This window comes from Sapajus apella, unplaced genomic scaffold (genome assembly GCF_009761245.1).
Source record: "Sapajus apella isolate SASKATOON/1434 unplaced genomic scaffold, GSC_monkey_1.0 scaffold68, whole genome shotgun sequence".
Taxonomy (NCBI): Eukaryota; Metazoa; Chordata; class Mammalia; order Primates; family Cebidae; genus Sapajus; species Sapajus apella.
The window spans coordinates 1,844,764-1,867,381 of NW_022437008.1; the positions used below are offsets into that span (position 1 = coordinate 1,844,764).

Consider the following 22,618-nt stretch of genomic DNA (forward strand, 5'->3'; position numbering starts at 1 on the left):
TGTGGTGGTGGGTGCCTGTAGTCCCAGCTCCTCAGGAGGCTGAGGCAGGAGTATCACTTGAACCAGGAGGTGGAGACTGCGGTGAGCTGAGACGGTGCCACTGCACTCCAGCCTCGGCAACTGAGCCAGACTGTGTCTCAAAAAAGAGAAAAAAGAAAATGAAAAAGGAACACAGCCAAGTGCGGTAGGGGGCAGGGGTTACCTTTAATGCTGCATTTTTGTGCCAAGTCCCCTATGATGCCCTGTCCCTGAGTATCCCTGCCCACCCTCCCCCAGTGATGGGTGGACACAGGGCTCCACCCCCTGGGGTACAAAGGAATAAGTTAAGTGTCCCCCCTCCCCCCTTCCCCAATAAATAGAGTGAGCATCCTCCCCAGGGCCTCCCCCACCTTCTGGCATGGCGGGCTGGGGCGGGGCCTGGGGCGCTACATTCATGGCTGCCCAGGCGGGCGGTGGTGGGCAGGCCTTAGTGGGAGCCATGGGCCCCGCACAGGGGCACTGTGCTGTCCTGGTTCTGCCCCTCCATGTCCATGTCCAGCAGTGTGGGCTGCATGCTGGGGGGCCCAGGGCTCTCCGGAGTGTCTGGCCTGCTGGGAGGCGAGATGGTGAGCGTCCGGCCAAAGGAAACCAGTTTCCAGGGGTCCAAGCGAGGGCGACTGGCAGCTGGCCGAGGTCTCGGGGCAAAAGTCAGGGTGGTGGGGCGGCCTGGGAACTCGGGGGGCCGGCGGCGGGCTGGGAACAGGGCCTGGGGGTCAGGCAGGCGGGGGAAGTCCAGAGGGTCTCGAGGGCCTGGTAAGAGAGGTTCAGAGGAGGTGAGTGGGGTAGGGCAGAGGGTGGCATTGAAAAGCCCAGAGCTTTTACATGAAAAGCACAGTTCTGGTTTCTCCCGAGAAATCCATGGATCTTGCTGTACCCAATTTCCAGCTGCAGTGTGGTAGTGCTGGGACCCTGACCTAGGCTGGGACCACTCCCAGGTGCTTGCTGCTCTGGGTGGACCCTAGCATGCTTCTCCCCCCCAAGATGGGGTTTCACCATGATGGCCAGGCTGGTCTTGAACTCCTGACCTCAGGTGATCCACCCACCTCAGCCTCCCAAAGTGCTAGGACTACAGGCGTGAGCCACCGCACCCGGCCTAGTATGCTCCTTAACCTTCTGGAGCTGCTGCTTAGCGGGCCCTGGGACCAAAACCCTGGTCTTCCTGACTCTCGTACATTGGGCTAAGCTCATGCAGGCAGACTTCAGGCATGGCTTACCTCTGAATGGGGATAAACATGGCACCTCATTACGGAGGTGAGGAGCAAGTAAAATAATTTAACACAAGCAGCAGCTCCTGACGGTAGGTACTGAATAACACTGCCAAGGTGGCATCTCCACCCCAGTTAACTGATGGAGAGCAGTGTCTAGGCGCTGTGTAAGAGCTGGCGATGGCCATGCTGGTCACTATTGCTAAAGGCACCCACCTGGCCTTGTAGGCATCAGTTTGCCACCCGTGTCTGTCCCCTGGACACCCCAATGAAGTGAGGGGCAAAGGGACACAGACCCTCCCTCCTCCACAAGAAGCAGGCGGCAGCTTGAGGGGTCGTGGCTAGGCTGGACTTGTGACCCTGGCAAAGAAGGGAAGAGGGTTTTCTGCAGCCTGGGTGCAGGGTGCCTCACTCACCAGGGCCGTGGGCCGCGGGCTCGGGAGGACCCCGCTGCCCCAGCACCCCGTCCGATGGAGTCCGCCGGTGCCCGCGGCTCACGGCGCCGGCGCGTGCAGCCGTGACGTGGGTGGGCGTGAGCGACTGGCGAGGGTCCTTCTTGAAGCTCTCCAGCTCCAGGTCCACCAGGGGGTTGGCGCTGGGTGAGGGTGTGGGAGCAGGCGGGGAGGGTGGAGGGGAGGGCGCGGCCGGCGCGGCCTCGTCACTGTCTGAGCGCAGCAGTGAACGCGTCGAGTTGCAGTCGGACACGGACGAAAGCGACACGAGGGTGACCGAGGGCACCAGGCCCAGGCCCGCATCGTCGTGGCGACCGTGGGAACGCGCGGGCGGGCTGAGGCCCCGCGGGAAGCGGCCGGCGCGGGGGAAAAACAGACCGTCTAGCCAGCGCCGCTGCTCCTCGCTGTCACAGGCTGCGCGCGCCTCAGCCACGTCAGCGCCCAGGCCTACGGCCCCCAGCAGCGTGGCGCAGCCTAGCAGCGCCAGGTCGCAGCGCCGCCGGGCGCCGTGTCCCCACCGAATGGGGGGCGCGGACGGTGTCGGCTCCCACGGCGCCCGCGCCCCCGGGGAGGGCTCGGTGGGCAGCGGCACCGAGAGGTAGGATGGGGTCGAGTAGGGGGAAGGGGGCACGCTGCTGCCTCCGTCCTCTGCCTCAGCGAACTCCTCTGCAACAGGAGAGGACCACCTGTCACTCAGCTGCGGGGCTGGCCAGGGCCCCACGGGGACCCCTCCAACAGTAAGACCAAGACCCAGAAACCTGGTTCTTGAATCTGCCTCCCTGAGGAGCTTTGGGGAAGGGTGCTCCCTGCCCCTGGAAATTACCTCCCACCTCCCAGGGGCCACCATCTCCTTTTCCAGAAAGGCCTCCCACCCACTGGCCCAGTGAAATCTGGGAAGCTCTTCCCTCAGCTCCGGGAGGCTCACCCCTTTGGCCAGGGAACCCCCATCCCCTTTCAAGCACCCAATCTCTTACCCATCTCATTGAGGCTGGCGAAGCCGGGGGCGATGGGTGTGTGTTTGGGGGACTTGCCCAGGTTGGGGGCGCTTGATGACCACTGTTTGCTTCCTTCCCCCAGCCCCTTCAGCCTGCAGGGGACCAGGGAGAGATGGAGACCTCAGTTCTGTGGCCTGGAGCCTGGGAACTGGGGCCTGGGCACAGGGCGGGCACCACCATGCCTCACCTCTCCTCTCCCACCCGTTCCTTCTGCAGGGTGGAACTGGGCCCCCACGTTCGTCCCTTCTTCTTGCCCCCGACCAGTTCTTCCTTCTTGGGGGGTCCACTGCGGCTCCATGTCCCACTACCTCCGCTGCTGCTGCCACTGCTGCTGCCACCACAGTCCACGGGAGTCACTGGGGCCAGAGAAACCAGTTGGTTACTGAGTGGAGGGTCTGTCCCCACTGGAGGGCTCCCAGCCTCCAGGGCCCCAGCACAGAACCACCCTCTGCTTGGGAGTCCAAAGGCTCTTTCAAACTCCAGTCATGACCCTCCCTGCTATAAATCCTCCCGTAGCTCCCTACCGCAGTCAGGACAAAGTTCCAGCGCCTCCGCCTGGCACTGAAGGCCATGAGCAAGTCCCTGTCAACTCCCCCAACCTATCCTGCTCTTCACAGCCTAACCTTTCACCATTCATTCCAGCTGGCTGCCCATGCTTCCAGCTTCCAGCTCTGGGTAGTTAGCTCCCTGCGGGTCAACTGCCCTTATCTCTATCCCTGCGACACTCTAGACCTATCTGGTGCCCGTGCTTGCTGCCATGGTATGGGTATTTATCTGTGTGTCCCCTGCAGGACTGACCTCCTGGGCCTGGTACAGAGCAGGTGCGCGGACAGAGGGCAGGGGGGCTGTGGGTGAGGACAGTGCTGGGGTAAATGAGGGGTTGGAACTTGGGAAGTAGCCTTTCACCCTTCAACCCACCAGCAAACTCTGACGACCGTATCTCCGCCATATCGCCTCAACATTGGACATGTGTCCCTTCCAAGTCCCCCACCCTGGCCTGGCCTCAAACATCTCACTGCTCTCTCCACCTTTATTTCTTATAGTCGCCAGAGGGAAAAGGTCAATTTGATTCCTTTAGTGCCTTGCTCACATGGCTCTGGGGGCTGCCCCAGAGCCGCTAAAAGAAAATCCATAGCCCAGGCATGGCGGCTCATGCCTGTAATCCCAGCACTTTGGGAGGTCGAGGTAGGCGGATCACAAGGTCAAGAGATCAAGACCATGGAGAACCAACATGGAGAACCATGGTCAACATGGAGAAACCCTATCTCTACTACAATTATAAAAATTAGCCAGGCATGGTGGCATGTGCCTGAAATCCCAGCAACTTGAGTGGCTGAGGCAGGAGAGCTGCTTGAACCCAGGAAGTGGAGGTTGCAGTGAGCTGAGATTGCCCACTGTATTCCAGCCTGGCAACAGAGCAAGACTCCATCTCAAAAAAAACAGAAAAACAAAAGGAAAATCCATACCAGGCCAGGTGCAGTAGTTTTCACCTAGAATCCCAGCAGTTTGGGAGGCTGAGGTGGAGGAATCACTTGAGCAGGAGTTCGAGACCAGCCTGGCCAACATGGTGAAACCTCTACTAAAAATAACAAAAATTAGCCAGGCATAGTGGTGCAGGCCTGCAGTCCCAGCTACTCAGGAGGCTGAGATTAAGCCACTGCACTCCAGCTTGGGAGACAGAGCAAAAGCCTGTCTCACCATGGAATACTACATAGCTATAAAAAGGAATGAGATCATGTCCTTTGCAGGGACATGGATGGAGCTGGTAGCCATTATCCTCAGCAAACTAATGCAGGAACAGAAAACCAAACACTGCATGTTCTTACTTATAAGTGAGGTGAACAATGAGATCACATGAACACAGGGAGGGGAACAACAGACACTGGTGCCTGTCATGGGGGTGGGGGAGGGAGAATATTAGGAAAAACAGCTAACTCATGGGCTTACTACCTAGGTAATGGGTTGATAGGTGCAGCAAATTACCACAGCACACATTTACCTATATAACAAACCTGCACATCCTGCACATGTACCCCAGAACTAAACATCAAAATTAAAAACAATCCATACCGAAGGTGTCAAATGAAAATTAAAAAAAAACAAAAACAAGAAAAAAAAAAAAAAAGGAAAGAAAATCCAGACTCCTTATCCTGCTCTTAGGCCTCTGCCTGATCTGACCCCTGTGAACTCCCTGACTGCAAAACCTACATCCTCCTCCCATTCACTCTGCTCCAACCAAGCGGGCTAACAAGCAGCCCACACTGTTCCCACCGCCAGCTTTACCTTTGCTGTTCCCTCCCCTGGTTAAAAGTAGCTGGGATCATAGGCATGTACCACACTACGCCCAGCTAATTTTGTATTTTTAATAGAGACAGCGTTTCTCCATGTTGGTCAGGCTGGTCTCGAACTCCCGACCTCAGGTGATCTGCCTGCCTCGGCCTCCCAAAGTGCTGGGATTACAGGTGTGAGCCACTGTGCCTGGCCAGGTCTTTGGACTTGATGTGGAACTACATCACCGGCTTTCCCAGGCCTCTGGCTTGCAGAAGGCAGACTGCAGGACTTCCCAGCCTCCATAATTGCAAGTGCCAATCTCTCATAACACATCTATTTTTTTTTGTTTTTAAGTAGAGATGGGGTCTCACTTTGTTGCCCAGGCTGGTGTTGAACTCCCGGGCTCAACCAATCCTCCCACCTCATCCTCCCAAAGTGCTGGGATTACAGGTATGAGTCGTCGTGCCCAACCAATACATCTCTATATAACTAAACATATGCAGCTGGGTGTGGTGGTTCATGCCTGTAATCCCAGCACTTTGGGAGGCCTAGGCGGGTAGATCACCTGAGGTCAGGAGTTCGAGACCAGCCTGGCCAACATGGTGAAACCTCATTTCTACTAAAAATACAAAACATTAGCCAGGCCTGGTGGCGCATGCCTGTAATCTCAGCTAGTAGGGGGGCTGAGGCAGGAGAATTGCTTGAACCTGGGAGGTGGAGGTTGCAGTGAGCCAAGATCATGCCATTGTACTCCAGCCTGGGTGACAGAGCAAGACTCTATCTAAAAAAAAAAAAATGCTAATCATTCTGTTTCTCTGAAGAACTCTGACTAACATACCTCCTCTTTTATTCCCTTCCCTGAGTTCCTTTAAAGAACTTATCACTACTAGAAATCATCCTGTGGCCGAGCGCAGTGGCTCATGCCTCTAATCCCAGCACTTTGGGAGGCCGAGGTAGGTGGATCCCTTGAGGTCAGAAATTGGACACCAGCCTGGCCAACATGGTGAAACCCCTAACTCTATTAAAAATACAAAAAATTAGCTGGGTGTGGCGGTGTGCATCTGTAACTGCAGCTACTCGGGAGGCTGAGGCAGGAGAATCACTAGAACTGCACCACTGCACTCCAGCCTGGGAGACAGAGACTCCACCAAAAAAAAAAAAAAAAAAAGATCCTGCTTACTGACTTACTTGCTTACTCTCTGTTTCCCATGATAAGAATGAGGAAAAGGGCCTTGTCTGTCTTGTTTCCTGCTGTTACTCTGGCTTGGTGCCAGGTACAAACATCAGGCTCAAAGATGTTTGTTGACTGACTGATCGACTGGTCAGGGCCTTGGGAGATACTCACAGCGAATGGCCCTCAGCCGGGGGATGATGCTGGGGCTTGCGGGGGGGCTGGCGCCATCGGATCCTTTCCGCTTATCCAGAGTTGGAGAGGCCTGGACTGTGATCTTATGCTCAAAGCCTGCAGAAAGAAAGAGAAGCTTTCCTAAGCAAATGGTTCCACGGGTAACCAAAGGGAAGTTTCCACTGTAGAAGCAGAGAAGGAATTCTAGAACAGGAACACTGCCATTTTTCATTCCTTAATGCAGTGGTTCTCAGAGTGTGGGCCCCAGACCAGCAGCATTATCATCAGCTGAAAATCTTGGCAATGCAAATTTTGGGGCCCTCCCTGAATCAGCAAGTTGGGGTGAGGCTTAGCAAGGGAAATGTGGTTTAAGAAGCACAAGCACAGCAGCTCTAGTAGACCAAGGACCTCGGCCTCAGTGTCCAACATGGCGGCCAGTAGCCACGTGTAGCAACTGAGCACTTGAAATGTGGCTTGTGCCATAAAAGAATTGGAATTTAACCTTTATTTATCTAATTGTAAAATTGTGTATATATATATATATAAAAGATGAGGTCTCACTGTGTTGCCCAGGCTGGTCTTGAACTCTTGGCCTCAAGCGATCCTTCAGCATCCACGTCCCAAAGTGCTGGGATTACGGGTGTTAGCCACCATGCCCAGCCAACTCTTTTATTTATTTGGTTGTAATTAAAATTTAAATTTTAAAAACAGGCACTCCATTTGGTTACCGGAAATATTTAAGCGTGTTTGGAACAACTTGGGTATGTGAACCTACTTTTTCACCTCCAACTTTTATAAAATCTAAATACAGATAAAATATTTTTGATAGATCAGGCGCAGCAGCTCACACCTGTACTCACACCACTTTGGGAGGCCAAGGTGGGAGGACTGCCTAAGTGTGGGAGTTCAAGACCACCCTGGGCAATATAGGAAGACCCCCATCTCAGGAAAAAAAAAAATTGATTTTAATGAAAATTTACTCTCCAGGTTGAGATGTGCCATAAATATAAAATACACACTGGATTTAAAAGATTTAGTGTGAAAAAAGAAGGTAAAATATCTCACAATTATTTTGTATTGATTACATGGATATAGTGGGCTAAATACATTTTTGGTTTTTTTTGAGACAGAATTTCACTCTTGTTGCCCAGGCTGGAGTGCAATGGTGTCATCTTGGCTCACCGCATCCTCTGTCTCCTGGGTTCAAGTGATTCTCCTGCCTCAGCCCCCAGCGTAGCTGGGATTACAGGCATGCGCTACCACGCCCGGCTAATTTTGTATTTTTAGTAGAGACGAGGTTTCTCCATGTTGTTCAGGCTGGTCTCAAACTTCCGACCTCAGGTGATCCACCCACCTCGGCCTCCCAGAGTGCTGGAATTACAGGTATGAGCCACTGCGCTTGGCCATAAATAAATAAATATATATTTCGTGACAGAGTCTCACTCTGTCACCCAGGTTGAAGTGCAGTGGCGCATCCTCTGCTCACTGCAACCTCTGTTTTCTGGGTTCAAGTGATTCTTATTCCTTAGCCTCCCAAGTAGCTGGGATTACAGGCATGTACACCATCACACCTGGCTAATTTTTGTATTTTTAGTAGAAATGGGGTTTCACCATGTTGGCCAGGCTGCTCTAGAACTCCTGGCCTCAAGTGATCCACCCGCTCTGCCCTCCCAAAATGCTGGGATTACAGGCGTAAGCCACTGCACCTGGCCAGATTTAAAGATATTTTTGAAGAGAGAACAAAAGTTCAGAAGTATCCTAAATGTCCAGACAGCTTCCTCTTAGGGGGTGGTGTGGTGTGAGATTGTGTTTGGGAGGGCAGGTGAAAAGCACTAGGGCGGGCTGTGGGGTTCTCTCTGCTTTCAAGAGCGGGGTGACTAGAGTAACTCATTTAGCTGTACATGTTTTTGGTCACGTCCCTCCCTCCCTCCCTCCTTCCTTCTTTTCTTTTAGAGATAGGGTCTTGCTCTGCTGCACAGACTGGAGTCCAGTGGTGTAATCACAGCTCACTGCAGCCTTCAACTCCTGGACTCAAGTGATCCTCCCACACCAGCCTCCACAGTAGCTAGGACTACAAGTACATGCCAACATGCCCAGCTTTTTTTTTTTTTTTTTTTTTTTTTGTAAATATGGGGTCTATGTTGCCCAGGCTGGTCTCAACCTCCTGGCCTCACCTTGGCCTCACCAGTAGGCTGGTGCTACAGGTGATCGCCACTGCACTGGGCTGATCATTGACTATGTGTGATATATTTGGCAATAAAAACAAGCTGGAAAAGAAAAGGAAGAGAGAAATCCTAAGTTAGGGCTGCTCCCAGCAGCCTCTGAGGGGCGCTCTGGGGACTCGGGTGGGTACCTGAGGGCAGGCTGATGTGGCTGCCGCCTTCCCGCAGCTTAAGCAGGCGGCTGCGCTTGAAGTTGCCCTTGCGCTTGCGGATCCGGGGCTTCTCCTGGCTCAGCTGGCACATGAGCAGGTGCAGCTCCCGTTCCACGATGTCCATCTCACGCTCCGCCAGCTCCTGCTCCCGCCGCCGCAGCTGCTCCTCCTGGAAGCGCTGCTCCTGCGCCGCCCGCAGCAGCTCCTCCTCACGGCTCCGAAGCTCCTGGGGAGGAGAGGCGGGGGCTGGGGGAGGGGCTTAACCACCCTGCTCCCTGGGGAGGGACCCAGGGCTGCTGGGTCTGGTTGGTGCCTCACACAAGGGTACTCTGCTGTGGGGCACACTGGGTTCACCACTGGATTCGTGCTTTGTTGCCAAGCTGGGTGCCAGGGAAGGGAACTGTGAGCCTAAAGAAAGGGGTGCCTTTTCTTTCTCTTTTCCCTTTCTTAATGGTTCCATTTAGAAAACTTCAAACATCCACAAAGCAGAGAGCAGTGCACCCCCCAGTACCCATCATCCAACAACAATTACCTATGCTTTGTGAATCTTGTATCCCCATCCTTCTCACCTCTTGCCCTTTCGTTTCTGCTGTAGTATTTCAAAGCCAAACCCAGACATCATGCAATGTCACCTGTAAGTACTTCAGTACAGGGTGCCTTTTTCTTATTAATCCACCAGCAGGAGGCTGTCTTTTCTTAATATGCAAAAAAGGCTCCCTTGACCCTGCGTGGACCCAAAGGCTGGGTTCAGGGGAGGGGTCTCTGCGCAGCCCAAGGCATCAGAACCCAGGTTTCTTGCTCCGTCTTTCCCACCTTGCCCCTGCCTTCACCTTCTCCTTGGTCCGAAGGTCATCAAACATGTGCTGAATCTCCAGCTTCCAGTCTTCCTGCAGCGAGTGGAAGGACTCCAGTGGCATCTGGAACAGGGCTGACTGTTCGATGACTTCAAGCCGCTTCAAGATGCTGCCAAAATCTGGCCGCCCGTGGGGGTCTGGGTCCCAGCATTCTGGGGTGGGAGGAGGAAGGACAGTGGTATGGGGTAGGGGTGTCAGTGGTCATGCTCTGGGGACTCAGCCTGCTCAGAGGAAGGCAGAATTTCTGGGGACTGAAGACAAACAGCTTCTATGGAGCTGAGGGGAAGGGATTCAAAGCCAAGCTCCCGGCCAATTCCACTCAGTGAAACGCTGGGAGAGAAACCCTGGGACCTGTACCCTGAGGAGGGGCTGGTGGTAGAATCAGGATCACTGTGGAATCCCAGGGCCAAGGAGTCCTAACAGGTTGTCTTGGAGAGCTCTGGGCCTGGCTAAAACAAGGGTTGGGGGATGGGGGAATGGAGCCAGCCATGGGGAGACTGTTTAGAGTCCAGTGGGTTCCAGCCCCTTCTCCCTCACTCCCAGGCCCACTGGTATGGATGGGTGTGAAGGGGCGAGGTCTGGGCCCAAGGGTCCCTGCCACTCCAAGCTGAGCCAACCCTCTCCATGGGGCCCCGGCTTACCCTCCAGGAGGCGGGCAAAGGGCTCGGGGCACGTGGAGGGAATGGGCAGCGTCAGCTTATTCATAGCCACGCCATACGCCACGGCCAAGGCGTCGATCTCACGGTAGGGGACCTCCCCCGTCAGCAGCTCCCACAGCAGCACCCCGAAGCTGTAGGCAGGGGAGAGGAAGGGGTGATGTCACAGCCCACCCCAATCCTCACCTATACTCAGCGTTGCCCTCGGTCCCATGTAGGGCCGCCCTCACCCCAACACCCACCCATCACAAGAACTTGCTTTGACCTCCATGGCCTTATTCTCCAACAGACATGGTGGGCTGAGCTGTCTGATGTCTCTTCTTTGTTTGGCCTCTCTTCCCTCGCCCCTGCCTGAAAACCTTCAGGTCCAGTGTTCCTACTGGGCAAATCCATCCTTCTTACTTTTGCTTTTGTAGACATGGAAATTTCACTGTGTTGCCCAGGCTGGTTCAAATTCCTAGGCTCAAGTGATCCTCCTGCCTTGGCCTCCCAAAGTGCTCGGATTATAGGCATGAGCCTCTGCACCTCGCCTATATCCATCCTTCTTGACCCTGGCCTTTGATGACCCCTGCAGCCTCACCTCTCAACACCATCAGCCCATTCAAACCCCGACTTCATCTTGCAGCCACACTGACTACTGAACAGGCTCTGTTCTTCCTGACCTCTGGCCTTCGCATATGCTGTTCCCTTTGTGGAGCACACTCTTCCCTTGTGTAACTATTTGTTCCTCAAGTCTCAACTCAGGTTGCCCTCTCTGCCAGGAAGCCTTCCTTGATTCCACAGCCTCCAAAGCTATATTAGAGGCCCCTCCTCTATGTTCCCACAGAACACGCAGCACTTACCTCTAAAAACCAGTTAACACTATTTAACATTTATAAAGCACGCACTGCAGGCCAGGCACTGTGCGAGGCACTCAGTAATCCTCACAACAGCCCTGTAAGGCAGAAGGATTTGGTGTGGCCCCTGCTTTATCTGATGAAAAGCTACAGGCTCAGAGAGGTTAAGGGGCTTGCCTGGAGTCACACAGCTAGTGAGTGGTGGAGGCACTTGGATTTGGGTCTGCCTGCTGCTCAGGACAGTGCCCTCAGTGGCTCCATGGTTCCAGAGCATGTGTCACTGTGCTGTGGTCACCTGCAAGGCTATCTTCCCCTGCAAACTCTGCATCCTCCCAGGTCCCGATGGCCATTCTGTCTGGTGCCTATCCTGGAGTAGATCCCTGGTCTCCTCCACTATCCACTCATCCAGTCATTCAACATATACCATTTTTTTTGTTTGAGACAAGAGTTTCTGTTGCCCAGGCTGGAGTGCAGTGGTGTGATCTCAGCTTCCTGCAAGCTCTGCCTCCCGGGTTCAAGTGATTCTTGTGCCTCAACCTCCCAAGTAGCTGGGATTACAGGGATTACAAGCACACACCACTACCCTGGCTAAGTTTTGTACTTTTAGTAAAGACAGGGTTTCACTATGTTAGGCTGGTCTTGGACTCCTGACCTCCAGTGATCTGCCTGCCTTGGCCTCCCAAAGTGCTGGGATTACAGGCATGAACCACTGTGCCCAGCCCATTCAGCATATACTCATTAAGTGCCTATTGTGTGCCAAGCACCGTTCTAGACACTAGGAAGAGATAGACACAAATCACTGCCCCCATGCAGCTGACAGCCTCCCATTCTTCAGTGACAGTGCTGGTGAACTGGGGCTGGCCACATGCTGCCTGCATGAATTTTCCATTCTCCTTTGCAGCTAAGCATGTCCACATGACCACAGTTCTGGTGCATGAGATGTAGGAGGGTGTGCAGTAGGCGACTAGCTTCCAGGAAGTGTCCTTAAAAAGAAGGGGTGCCCTGGGCGGGCATGGTGGCTCACGCCTATAATCCCAGCACTTTGGGAGGCTGAGGCAGGCGGATCATGAGGTCAGGAGTTCAAGACCAGCCTAACACAGCAAAACCCTGTCTCTGCTAAAAATACAAAAAAAATCAGCTGGGCATGGTGGCACATGCCTATAAGCCCAGCTACTCAGGAGGCGGAGGCAGGAGAATCACTTGAACCCAGGAGGCAGAGGTTGTAGTGAGCCAAGATCGCACCACTGCACTCCAGCCTGGGCAACAGAGCGAGACTCTATCTCAAAAAAAAAAAAAAAAGAAGGAGTACCCCTTCTTTTCTCCTTCCTATGGCTGACATGTAGACATAAAAACTGGAGCCCGGCACAGTGGCTCATGTCTGCAACCTCAGCACTTTGGGGGGCCAAGGCGGGAAGACCTCTTGAGCCCAAGAGATTGGAACCAGACTAGGAAACAAAGTGAGACCTCATCTCTACAAAAAAATTAGCCTGGCGTGGTGGCATGCCTGCAGTCCCAGCTACTAGAGAGGCCGAGGTGAGAAGATCCCTTGAACCCAGGAGGTTGAGGCTGCAATGAGGTGTGATGGCATCACTGCACTCCTGCCTAGGTGACAGAGCAACACCTTGTTGTTTTTTTTAAAAAAAAAAAAAAAAAAAAAAAAAAGCTGGAGCTTGAGCAGTCATTCTGGCTCATGAAGTAAACTTGAGAATGGAGACCATACAAGGCAGGGGGAAACCAGTGGTTTTTAACTGGAGGGTGGCATGATCCTCCCCACTCTCCCATGTCCCTGGAAACCTGTGGGGATATTTTGATTGTTGTAATGACTGGGAGTACCACTGAAGTTTGGTGGCTGGGAGGTATGGATACCCGGCATCCTGATAAGTACAGGACACAAAGAATTAGCCTGCCCGGCCGGGCATGACTAACTCACACCTGTAATCCCAGCACTTTGGGAGGCTGAGGCAGGTGGATCACCTGAGGTCAGGAGTTCAAGACAAGCCTAGGGTGAAGCCCTGTCTCCGCTAAAAATATAAAAATTAGCTGGTGCATGCCTATAATCTCAGCTACTTGTGAGGCTGAGGTAGGAGAATTGCTTGAACCCAGGAGGCGGAGGTTGCAGTGAGCCAAGATTGTACCATTGGACTCTAGCCTGAGTGACCTAGCGAGACTCTGTCTCCAAAAAAAAAAAGTGGTAGCATAAATGAACGCCTCCTGTAAAGCCATTTGGAACTTTTCCCAAAGGGCTGCTCTGTTCTAGGCTGAGCCGGGGACTTCCTGTCTGATCTGTCTCTGTCCCATACCCATTAATTTGCTGCTCGGACAATCTGGCGCCTTGGCTGGGAATTGACGGGAACAGTAAATGGGGAGACTCAGGTTTGGCTCTAATCAAACAGAAAACTCTGGGTTGAAAGTTTCCATGGCCACCATCAACTCTCACTGGTGACAGCAGCAGTCCCATCATTGGCCATCTTTACCTAACAGCCAAAGGAGCTTTATTGTTATTTTTGAGACGGAGTCTCACTCTGTCGTCCAAGCTGGAGTTCAGTGGCGCCATCTTGGCTCACTGAAACCTCCGCCTCCTGCAGTCAAGCAATTCTCCTGCCTCAGTCTCCTGAGTAGCTGGAACTACAGGCACCCACCACCAAGCCCAGCTAATTTTTATATTTTTAGTAGACAAAGGGTCCTTTCTTCCCTTCCTTCCCTTCCTTCCTCCCTCCCTCTCTCCTTTTTTTTTTTTTTTTTTTTTAAGAGACAGGGTTTCACCATGTTGGCCAGGCTGGTCTCGAACTCCTAACCTCAGGTGATCTGCCCGTCTCGGCTTCCCAAACTGCTGGGATTACAGGCACGAGCCACCGCACCCAAGCTCTCTCTCTCTCTCTTGAGATGGAATCTCACTCTGTCACCCAGGCTGGAGTGCAGTAGCACCATTATGGCTCACTTACAGGTTGATGGGTGCAGCACACCACCATGGCACATGGGTTCACGCAATTCTTCTGCCTCAGCCTCCTGAGTAGCTGGGATTACAGGTGTGCGCTCCCACGCCTGGCTAATTTTTGTATTTTTAAATAGAGACGCGGTTTCACAACATTGGTCAGGATGATCTTGATCTCCTGACCTTGTGATCTGCCTGCCGTGGCCTCCCAAAGTGCCAGGATTACAGGCATGAGCCACTGTGCCCAGCTGAATTTTTGTATTTTTAGTAGAGATGAGATTTCACCATGTTGACCAGGCTGGTCTCAAACTCCTGGCCTTAAGAGATCCACCCACCTCAGCCTCCCAAAGTGCTGGGATTACAGGCGTGAGCCAGTGCACTCGGCCCCCAAAGCAGCTTTTATTTACTTCCTTTTAAAAAAAATTAATCAAAAAATTTCTTTTTCATACATGGCATCTCCATATGTTGACCAAGCTGGTCTCAAATTCCTGGCCTCAAGTGATCCTCCCACCTTGGCCTCCCAAAGTACTGGGATTACAGGTGTGGGCTACCACGCCATTCACAGACATGACTCCTCAAGGCTTCCTACTTCATTAGAATAAAACCTGAAGGCCACTCCCTCACCCCCAGGGCCTTCCAGCTCACTCTCCTACATCATTTCCTTCCTCTCTCTTCCTTGCTGGCACAGTGGCAGCCACATACGCCTTGCTGCTGTTTCTGGAACACACCACGCTCACCTCAGCCCCTCCTTTTGGGTAGCTGCTCCCCCTGACTGGGATGCTTCTTCCCCCAAACTTCTTGTGGCTAGCTCCTTTTTGCCACTCAGAACTCAGATGAAGTATCATTTCTCAGACTGCTCCGAGAAGCATTCCCATCCCAAAAGTAGTCCTCCAGCCACTAAAGTACCTTCCTCTCAACCTCCCAGCACTTCCTACTAACACTTTTTTTTTCTGGTGTACTTAATTATCTTTAAAAATTATAATTTTCTAAAAAACAGATTTTTAAAAAAGAGCTTCTCATGTATTTATTTACTTCCTGAGGGCAGGGATTGCATCTATTTTTGTTTGCTGCTATATCCCTAGAACTGGTGAAGTTAGATGAATGAATGAGTGAATTCATCATTTTCCTGTCTGACAGATGGGACGGTGCACTGGCTCATGTATGAGGGACTTTCAGTGCTGGCATCCACATGCTGTCTCTAGGTCTTTTTAAATTTTTTCTTTTTTTGAAGACAGAGTCTTCCTGTCACTCAGGCTGGAGTGCAGTGTCATGATCTCGGCTCACTGCAACATCCACCTCCCGGGTTCAACTGATTTTCCTGCCTCAGCCTCCTGAGTAGCTGGGATTACAGTCATGCATTACCATGCCCAGCTAATTTTTATATTTTTAGTAAAGCCAGGGTTTCACCATGTTGGTCAGGCTGGTCTCAAACTCCCGACCTCGTGATCTGCCAGCCTCAGCTTTCCAAAGTGCTGGGATTACAGGCATGAGCCACCACACCCAGCCCTGTCTCTAGATCTTATGAATTTTTTATTCTAATCCAATGTGCCCTCCAATTGCCACTGTGCTAGCTGAACGGGTAACCGGCACTTGTCTGGTGGCTTGACCTTGCAGGCCCCTCTGTCAGACCTAGGTCCTGGCTTTAGCAGGAGACTCTCCCGCCCACTCTGCCCTCACCCCTTCCTCCCTCCCTCACTCCGCAGAGGCCAACCCGGCCACGCCTTTCAGCACCTCCAGACATCACTGCTTTTGGAGAAGAGGGAGAGACGGATAACCTCCGGCGCCATCCAGGCGTAGGTCCCCGCAGCGCTCATCTTGGTGGTCTTGTGCCACTCACGGGCGAGGCCAAAGTCCGTGATCTTGAGCACCGTGTCTGCAAGGTTGTGGTTCTCGATAGCCTCCAGGATCAGGACTGTGGGATGGGAAGAAAGGTGGGTCACCTTAGACCTGCTGTGCTGCAGACCCAAGTGTCCTGGCCCGCTGCCTCAGCTGGAAACACATTTCTCCTCTCACTGCCTCAGGATGCCCCACTCTGTGACAGCTCCTTTCCTGGCCTGGAACATCCATGAGCCCCTCCACCCAGGTCTAATCCCTGTCCCAGGCTCCCACGAGGGAGGAGGGAGCTCCTTCTGCATCCTCTGCCCTCCTGACTTTGTCCTGGGCTCTGTGGAGCACCATGAATGGTCAAGAACCAACAGCCAAGGCTGAGGTGGGTCACTTGAGCCCAGGAGTTCAAGACCAGCCTGTGCAACATAGCAAGACCCCATCTCTACAAAAAATAAAAAAAAAATAGCTGGGTGTGGGGGTGTGTGCCAACAGTCCCAGCTACTTGGGAGGCTGAGTTGGGAGGATCACTTGAGACTGGGAGGTTGAGGGTGCAGTGAGCCATGTTCTCACCACTGCACTCCAGCCTGGGCAACGGGGAGCCTGAGGCATGAGAACTGCTTCAACCTGGGAGGCGGAGGTTGCAGTGAGCCGAGATCATGCCACTGCACTCCAGCCTGGGTGACAGAGTGAGACTCCATCTCAAAAAAAAAAAAAAAAAAAAAAGGCAGAGCATGTTCCTGCACCCTGACTCTGGCTCAGCCGCATGACTCGCTTTGGCTAAGAACGACAGGGTCAGTTCCAAGCCCCAGCCTCGCACGTCTGCTGGCCCTCTTGTACTTTTGCCATCACCATGACAACATGCCTCAGCTAGTCTGCCTTGTCCGAGAAGACGAGAACTACTTGGAGCAAGGCCTCTCCAGCCGAGCCCAGTGTCCATCAGTTCACCCTCCAGCTGGCCTGCAAATGCACGAGCAGCAACCAACAACAGTTGTTTTAAGATGCCGAGTTTTGGGGGTAGCTTATTACATGGCATTATTGTGACAAAATCTGACTGATGTATTCCGCAAACATATTGGATGGTTCCAGCTTCCTTACTGCCTGCAGGTGGTCACTAGCAGCGATGAGGATCATGGCTAGTGTCTGCACTATGCTAAGCTCTTTATATGAATTGACTCACAAACCACCCCTCCCTTTTTAAGGAGACAGGGTTGGCCAGGCACAGTAGCACATGCCTGTAATTCCAGCACTTTGGGAGGCTGAGGCGGGTGGATCATTTGAGATCAGGAGTTTGAGACCAGCCTGGCCAACATGGTGAAATCCTGTCTCTACTAAAAATGCAACAATTAGCCAGGTGTGGTGGTGGGTGCCTGTAGTCCCAGCCACTTGGGAGGCTGAGGTGAGAGGATCACTTGAACCCAGAAGGTGGAGATTGCAATGAGCCGAGATTGTGCCACTGTACTCCAGCCTGGGTGACAGAGTGAGACTCGTCTTAATGAAAAAAATAAATAAATAAAGGAACAGGGTCTTTTTCTGTTACTCAAGCTAGAGTGCAGTGGTGTGATTATGGCTTGCTGTAGCCTCAAACTCCTGGGCTCAAGCAATCCTCCAGCCTTGGCCTCCCAAAGTGCTGGGATTATAGGAGTAAACCATTGCACCCAGCTATAACCATTTTTCTAGACCAGCCAGCAGAGGCTCAGAAGTCACTTGGCTAAGAGATCACACAGCTAGAAGATGGCAGGACAAAGGTTTGAACTAGTTTTGTGATCAGAGCCCAATCTCTTAACTGCTGGGGTTATTTACTACCTTCTATCACACAGAGGTCCCAAAGTATTCCATGTACCACCTGGGTTTGAGCCTCAGCTCTGCCTCTTCCTAGCTGCATAACCTTGAACACTTTAATCTTCACACCCAGACTTCTCTATTAAATGGGGCTGGTAACAGAATTTACCTTCTAGCATTGCGGTAAAAATTTATTGCCTCATGCAATAGGGCCTTTGAAAGTGTTAGCTGTTATTGGCCAGGTGCGGTGGCTCACGCCTGTAATCCCAGCACTTTGGGAGGCCGAGGCGGGCGGATCATGAGGTCAGGAGTTCAAGACAAGCCTGGCCAACATGGTGAAACCCCCTCTCTACTAAAAATACAAAAATTATCTGGGTGTGGTGGTGGGTATCTGTAATCCTAGTTACTCGGGATGCTGAGACAGGAGAATCATTGAACCCAGGACATGGAGGTTGCAGTGAGCCAAGACCTGCACAACTACACTCCAGCCTGGGTGACAGAGTGAGACTCCATCTCAAAAAAAAAAAAAAAAGAATTACTGGTGGAATGAACCAATGCATGAATAATGGCAGATGAGGACCTCCTTAGGGTAGGATGAGTGGGGAAGCAGTGCTGTGGAGGCACTGTGTCCTCTCTCTCCGGCACACCAGGAGGAAGCCCTGGCCATAAGAGGCCGCTGACCCTTTGGCTAGAAAGCACTGGCTACAATAACCCTGGGGGTGTGGGGCATGCTGTCAATCAGCAGGGGTGAGGAAGGGCTGAGAAGGAGCCCCAGCCTTCAAAAGGAACATGCTGGGTGGCCCTGCCTCCATTTACTCAACCTTTCAGAGGTGCTGGGGCATAAGCATCAGTTCCCCAGATGTGGCACCAGCCCTGGCACATGTGGGCATGTGTTAGCTCTTTCTTTTTTTTTGAGATGGAGTCTTGCTCTGTCACCCAGGCTGAGTGCAGTGGCGTGATCTCGGTTCACTGCAACCTCCCGGGTTGAAGCAATTCTCCTGTCTCAGCCTCTGAGTAGCTGGGATTACAGATGCATGCCCCCATGCCCAGCTACTTTTTGTATTTTTAGTAGAAATGGGGGTTTCACCATATTGGTCAGGCTGGTCTCAAATTCCTGACCTCAGGTGAGACACCCACCTTGGCCTCCCAAAGTGCTGGGATTATATGCGTGAGCCACCATGCCCAGCCAAGCTCTCTGTTGATATACAAATGTTAGGCTTGGAAGGCAAGAAGGATGCAGTCCCTCTATTCTAGGGGCTTACCATTGCTATGGGTGGGGGGACAGCAATACATCTATAAAAATAGTGGGATGGATTAAAATAAATTTCAAGATGTAGAAGTGACAAAAATCAGGATAAGATGTGAGTGTTGAGAGCAAAGGGGGCACCCTCATATTTCAGGGCTTAAGTGTGAGTGATGCGAGGGCCGGGGACATGCTGGTCTCCTCCACTCCTGATGCCTTTGCTTAGCACATGATCTGGCCTGGTAAACATCAAATGGAAGAATGAACAAATGAATGAAAAAATGAAAGGGAGTGAGATAAGGCAGAGCACGAATGGGAGAGCCAGGAATGTAAGATTTTTTCCTTGCTGTATCCCTGGGACAGGGCCTGGCACAGCACTCTGGAAATATCTGTGGAATGAATGAATGAAATTACTAGCTCGTGAGTACCGTCAGGGCAGAAACCATGGCTGTCTTAGTCCCAGTTGGGCTTCTGCTTAATAGGTGCTCAATTAATATTTGCTGACGCCACAAGAAGCTCCTTGATCTAGATATGAGTCCTGTAGAATGTTCCCTTCTACCTGGCCCCATTATTTATTCAACCAACGAATCAACTTTGGAGAGCCTGACAGGCAGCCTGGAAGCTTTTATATAGCCATATCCGTTCAATTCCTCCCTCATCTTTTCCAGTTTGCCTTGGCCTATGAAGACTCCAGGAAATGGTTCTCAATTGGGGGTGATTCTGCCCCCAGGGGACATTTGCAATGCCCAGAGACATTTTTGGTTGTCATAGCTGAGGATGGGGGCAGGGAATGTTAATGGCATCTAGCGGGAAGAGGCCAAAGATGCTGCTAAGCAACTTTCAATTCACAGGACAGCTCCTATAACAATGATCCAGCCTCAAGTGCCAACAGTCCGGGGTTGAGACACTGGCTTCAGACGGGGTAGGCTCTTTTTATCTCTGCCTGGCGGCCTCTGGCAGCATGGCTGGATGGTGAGAACCTTGAAGGCAGGCACTGCATCTGTGCTGTTGACACAGGGAACGCAGGTGTTCACGGATACATGTTTACTGAGCAACTGTGACTCTGCAGCCTGGGAGGCAGTCAAGTCCTTCAATCTTTCTGAAACTCCTTTTTCTCCCTTAAGGTGGGCAAGGCCTACCTCACCTTCACCCTAAAGGTATCATACTGCTGCCCCCTTCTCGCCCCAGGCACAGTGTCACCTGGTGTCCCTCAACCTGTTTCCCGTCACCTAGGCATGGCCTCGTGAGGTTCTGTGGAAGGAATTTTGGGGAGAGGACACCACTTACTGTTGATGGACTTGAGGTCACGGTGGATGATGGGCACAGGGGCATCACTGTGTAGGTAGTTCATGCCCCGGGCCACCTGCACAGCCCAGTTGACCAGCACGTGAGGTGGCACCCGGCGGCCTGCCAGCACCCTGCTCAGTGCGCCACCCCGGGCATACTCCATCACCAGGCAGAGGTGTGGGGGTTTGAGGCAGGCACCCCTAAGGGCAATGATGTTGGGGTGCTTCAGGGCTCCAAAGAGCCGGGCTTCCTGGCACACCTGCTCTGCTGTCACTGCCGGGTCCTTCTCAGGGTCCAGCCGGGCGGCCTTGACGGCCACCTCCTCACCACGCCACAGGGCCCGATAGACCTTGCCAAAGCCCCCCACACCGATGATTTCTTCTAGCTGCAGCTCGTGGAAGGGGATCTCCTGGGGCAGCTGGAGGCCCGCGGGTGTAGCGGGGGCGCCGGGGGCCACGTAGTTGCTGGGGAAGACGCCCACGCGACCGCTGGGGAGCTGCCCGGTCCACCAGCCCTCGTCGCCGGAGACCGCACAGTCTTGGGAAAGCACCTGGACGCGGTCGCCCCTCCGCAGGGTCAGCTCCTCGTCGCCCGCCGCCTCGTAGTCGAATACCGCGGTCCAGACGGGCCCCGCGGGGGTCGTGCCCCACTCCTTGGCCGCCGCCCCCTCCTCCTCCTCCATGGGGGAGGGGCCGGGGGCTGCGGGAGGCTGCTTCACACCGCCTGCCCGCGGGATGCAGAGGGCAGACCCCGGCGGCCGGGATGGAGGGCAGTCCCTGTGGGGTCTAGGGGGTTTCTGGGGGCCATGGCTGGGACGCCCTCCTCAGGAGCAAGAAAAAAACCCTTTCAAAGGGCAGGCTCGTCCCCTCCGATTCGGCTGTCCGGGCGGGGCAGGGTGGGAGTGAGGCGGCAGGTTCACCTGTGCCCTCCAAACGGCAGGGCGCTAAGAAGGCCTGGCCGCGCGACACTCGAATGCCCACCGGGGTCCGCCGGTGGGAGACGAGGGCGAGGGCGGCAGGCAGTCCCCGTTCCCCGCGCCGCTCACCCCGCGCAGCTCCACCGGCGGCCCCCGGCTCCGCATCCCGGACCACGACCGCCGGGCCAGGCGGGGGTGGCGGGGCCCCGGGGGCGGCCGCCCCGGGCTGGGGTGGCGCGCCCCTCGGCCTCCTCACGCGTGAGGCGGTCGGGCAGCCCCCATTCTTGGCACCGGCCTCCCGGTCGGCCCCAGCCCCTACCCCCGCCCGTGCTGCTTCCCGGGGCCGCCGGCGGGGCCCGAGTGACGTGTGGTCGACGCCGCCGCGGTGCCGCCTGGGAGTTGTAGTCTCGGGCCGCGCAGCCTCGGGGCCCAGCCCTCAGCGCCCCCAAGCAGAGAACCGCTGCCAGCCTCGGGCCGCAGTGGACACCCCGAGGGGTCGAGGGAGTCCTCCTGAGGAGATGATCCCGGCCTCGGCCCCTCCTTCCAATGCGGCGTAGCGGGTGCCCGGGGCGGGGGGAAGCGCTCCTTACTGACCCTGCAGGGGCCGCCGCCCAGAGTTGGGTGGATCGCAACGGACGCGTTTAGCAACGCGAAAAATAGGAGCTGCATGCATTACGGTAACTGCCCGGAGCCTGCGAACGCAGCCTCGACCCGGTTCCTGAGGCAGGACTGCCCCGCGGGCCCCGAGCCGAGATGCAAGCCGGGAAATGTAGTCCGCGTGGGGACCTCTGCTGCAGGGGGCGGCCCCCAAACTGCTGGCTGCCGGCGTCCGCTCGTGGCTCCAAGAAAGCTAGGGGTCAGGCTGGTAGCGGGACCCTGCGGGGAAGACGGGGCTGGAAGAATGTGTTTACTGTCCTTGGGGATGTAAATGTCAATGTCACAGCCACATCTGCTTTCTCCACCAGCTCTGGGTTCCTCTGCTGAAGTCAGAACTCCTGCTCTCGAGAATCCCCCATCCCTAATTTATAGGAGTTTCGGTCTGGGGAGCGTAATGTGCATGTTGTGTTAAGTGCATTGCACACGTGGTATCGTTAAGTCTTCACAAAGAGCCCCATTTTACAGATGACTCATAGAGAAGTGAAGTCATTTGTGCAAGGCTACAGAACTATAAATGGCAAAGCAAGAATGAAAGGCAGTTTTAAAAATTAACAACCCAGGCCGGGTGCAATGGCTCCTGCCTGTAATCTCAGCACTTTGGGAGACCGAGGAGGGCGCATCACGAGGTCAGGAGTTCCAGACCAGCCTGACCAACATGGTGAAACCCCCATCTCCACCAAAAAAAAAAAAAAAAAAAAAGCCGGGCGTGGTGGTGCGCTCCTGTAATCCCAGCTACTAGGGAGGCTGAGGCAGGAGAATCGCTTGAGCCCAGAAGGCGGAGATTGTAGTGAGTTGAGATCTCACCACTGCACTCCGGCCTGGACAACAAGGCAAGACATAGGCATAATTTTCTCCCAGGATGTTTTGGTACATGCTTTTTTCAGTTCACTCACTGGGACTTCATTGATTTTACTGATTTATTTATGGCTGGGATTTTTTTTTTTTTTTTT

At 53.8% G+C, this 22,618-nt stretch overlaps 1 protein-coding gene across 1 annotated transcript; it reads right to left on the bottom strand.

Annotated features, from left to right (window-relative positions):
- Positions 1-183: 183 nt before the first annotated feature.
- On the bottom strand, positions 184-21,096 carry MAP3K10 (mitogen-activated protein kinase kinase kinase 10). Its single transcript, XM_032248773.1, has 10 exons — positions 20,096-21,096; positions 15,691-15,871; positions 10,177-10,325; positions 9,512-9,687; positions 8,661-8,907; positions 6,308-6,424; positions 2,879-3,047; positions 2,671-2,783; positions 1,661-2,362; positions 184-789 (listed from the first exon to the last, which is right to left on the bottom strand). Exons 1-10 carry the CDS (start codon positions 20,775-20,777, stop codon positions 467-469), a joined length of 2,859 nt encoding a protein of 952 aa, XP_032104664.1. The 5' UTR covers positions 20,778-21,096; the 3' UTR covers positions 184-466.
- Between the last annotated feature and the right edge of the window lie 1,522 nt (positions 21,097-22,618).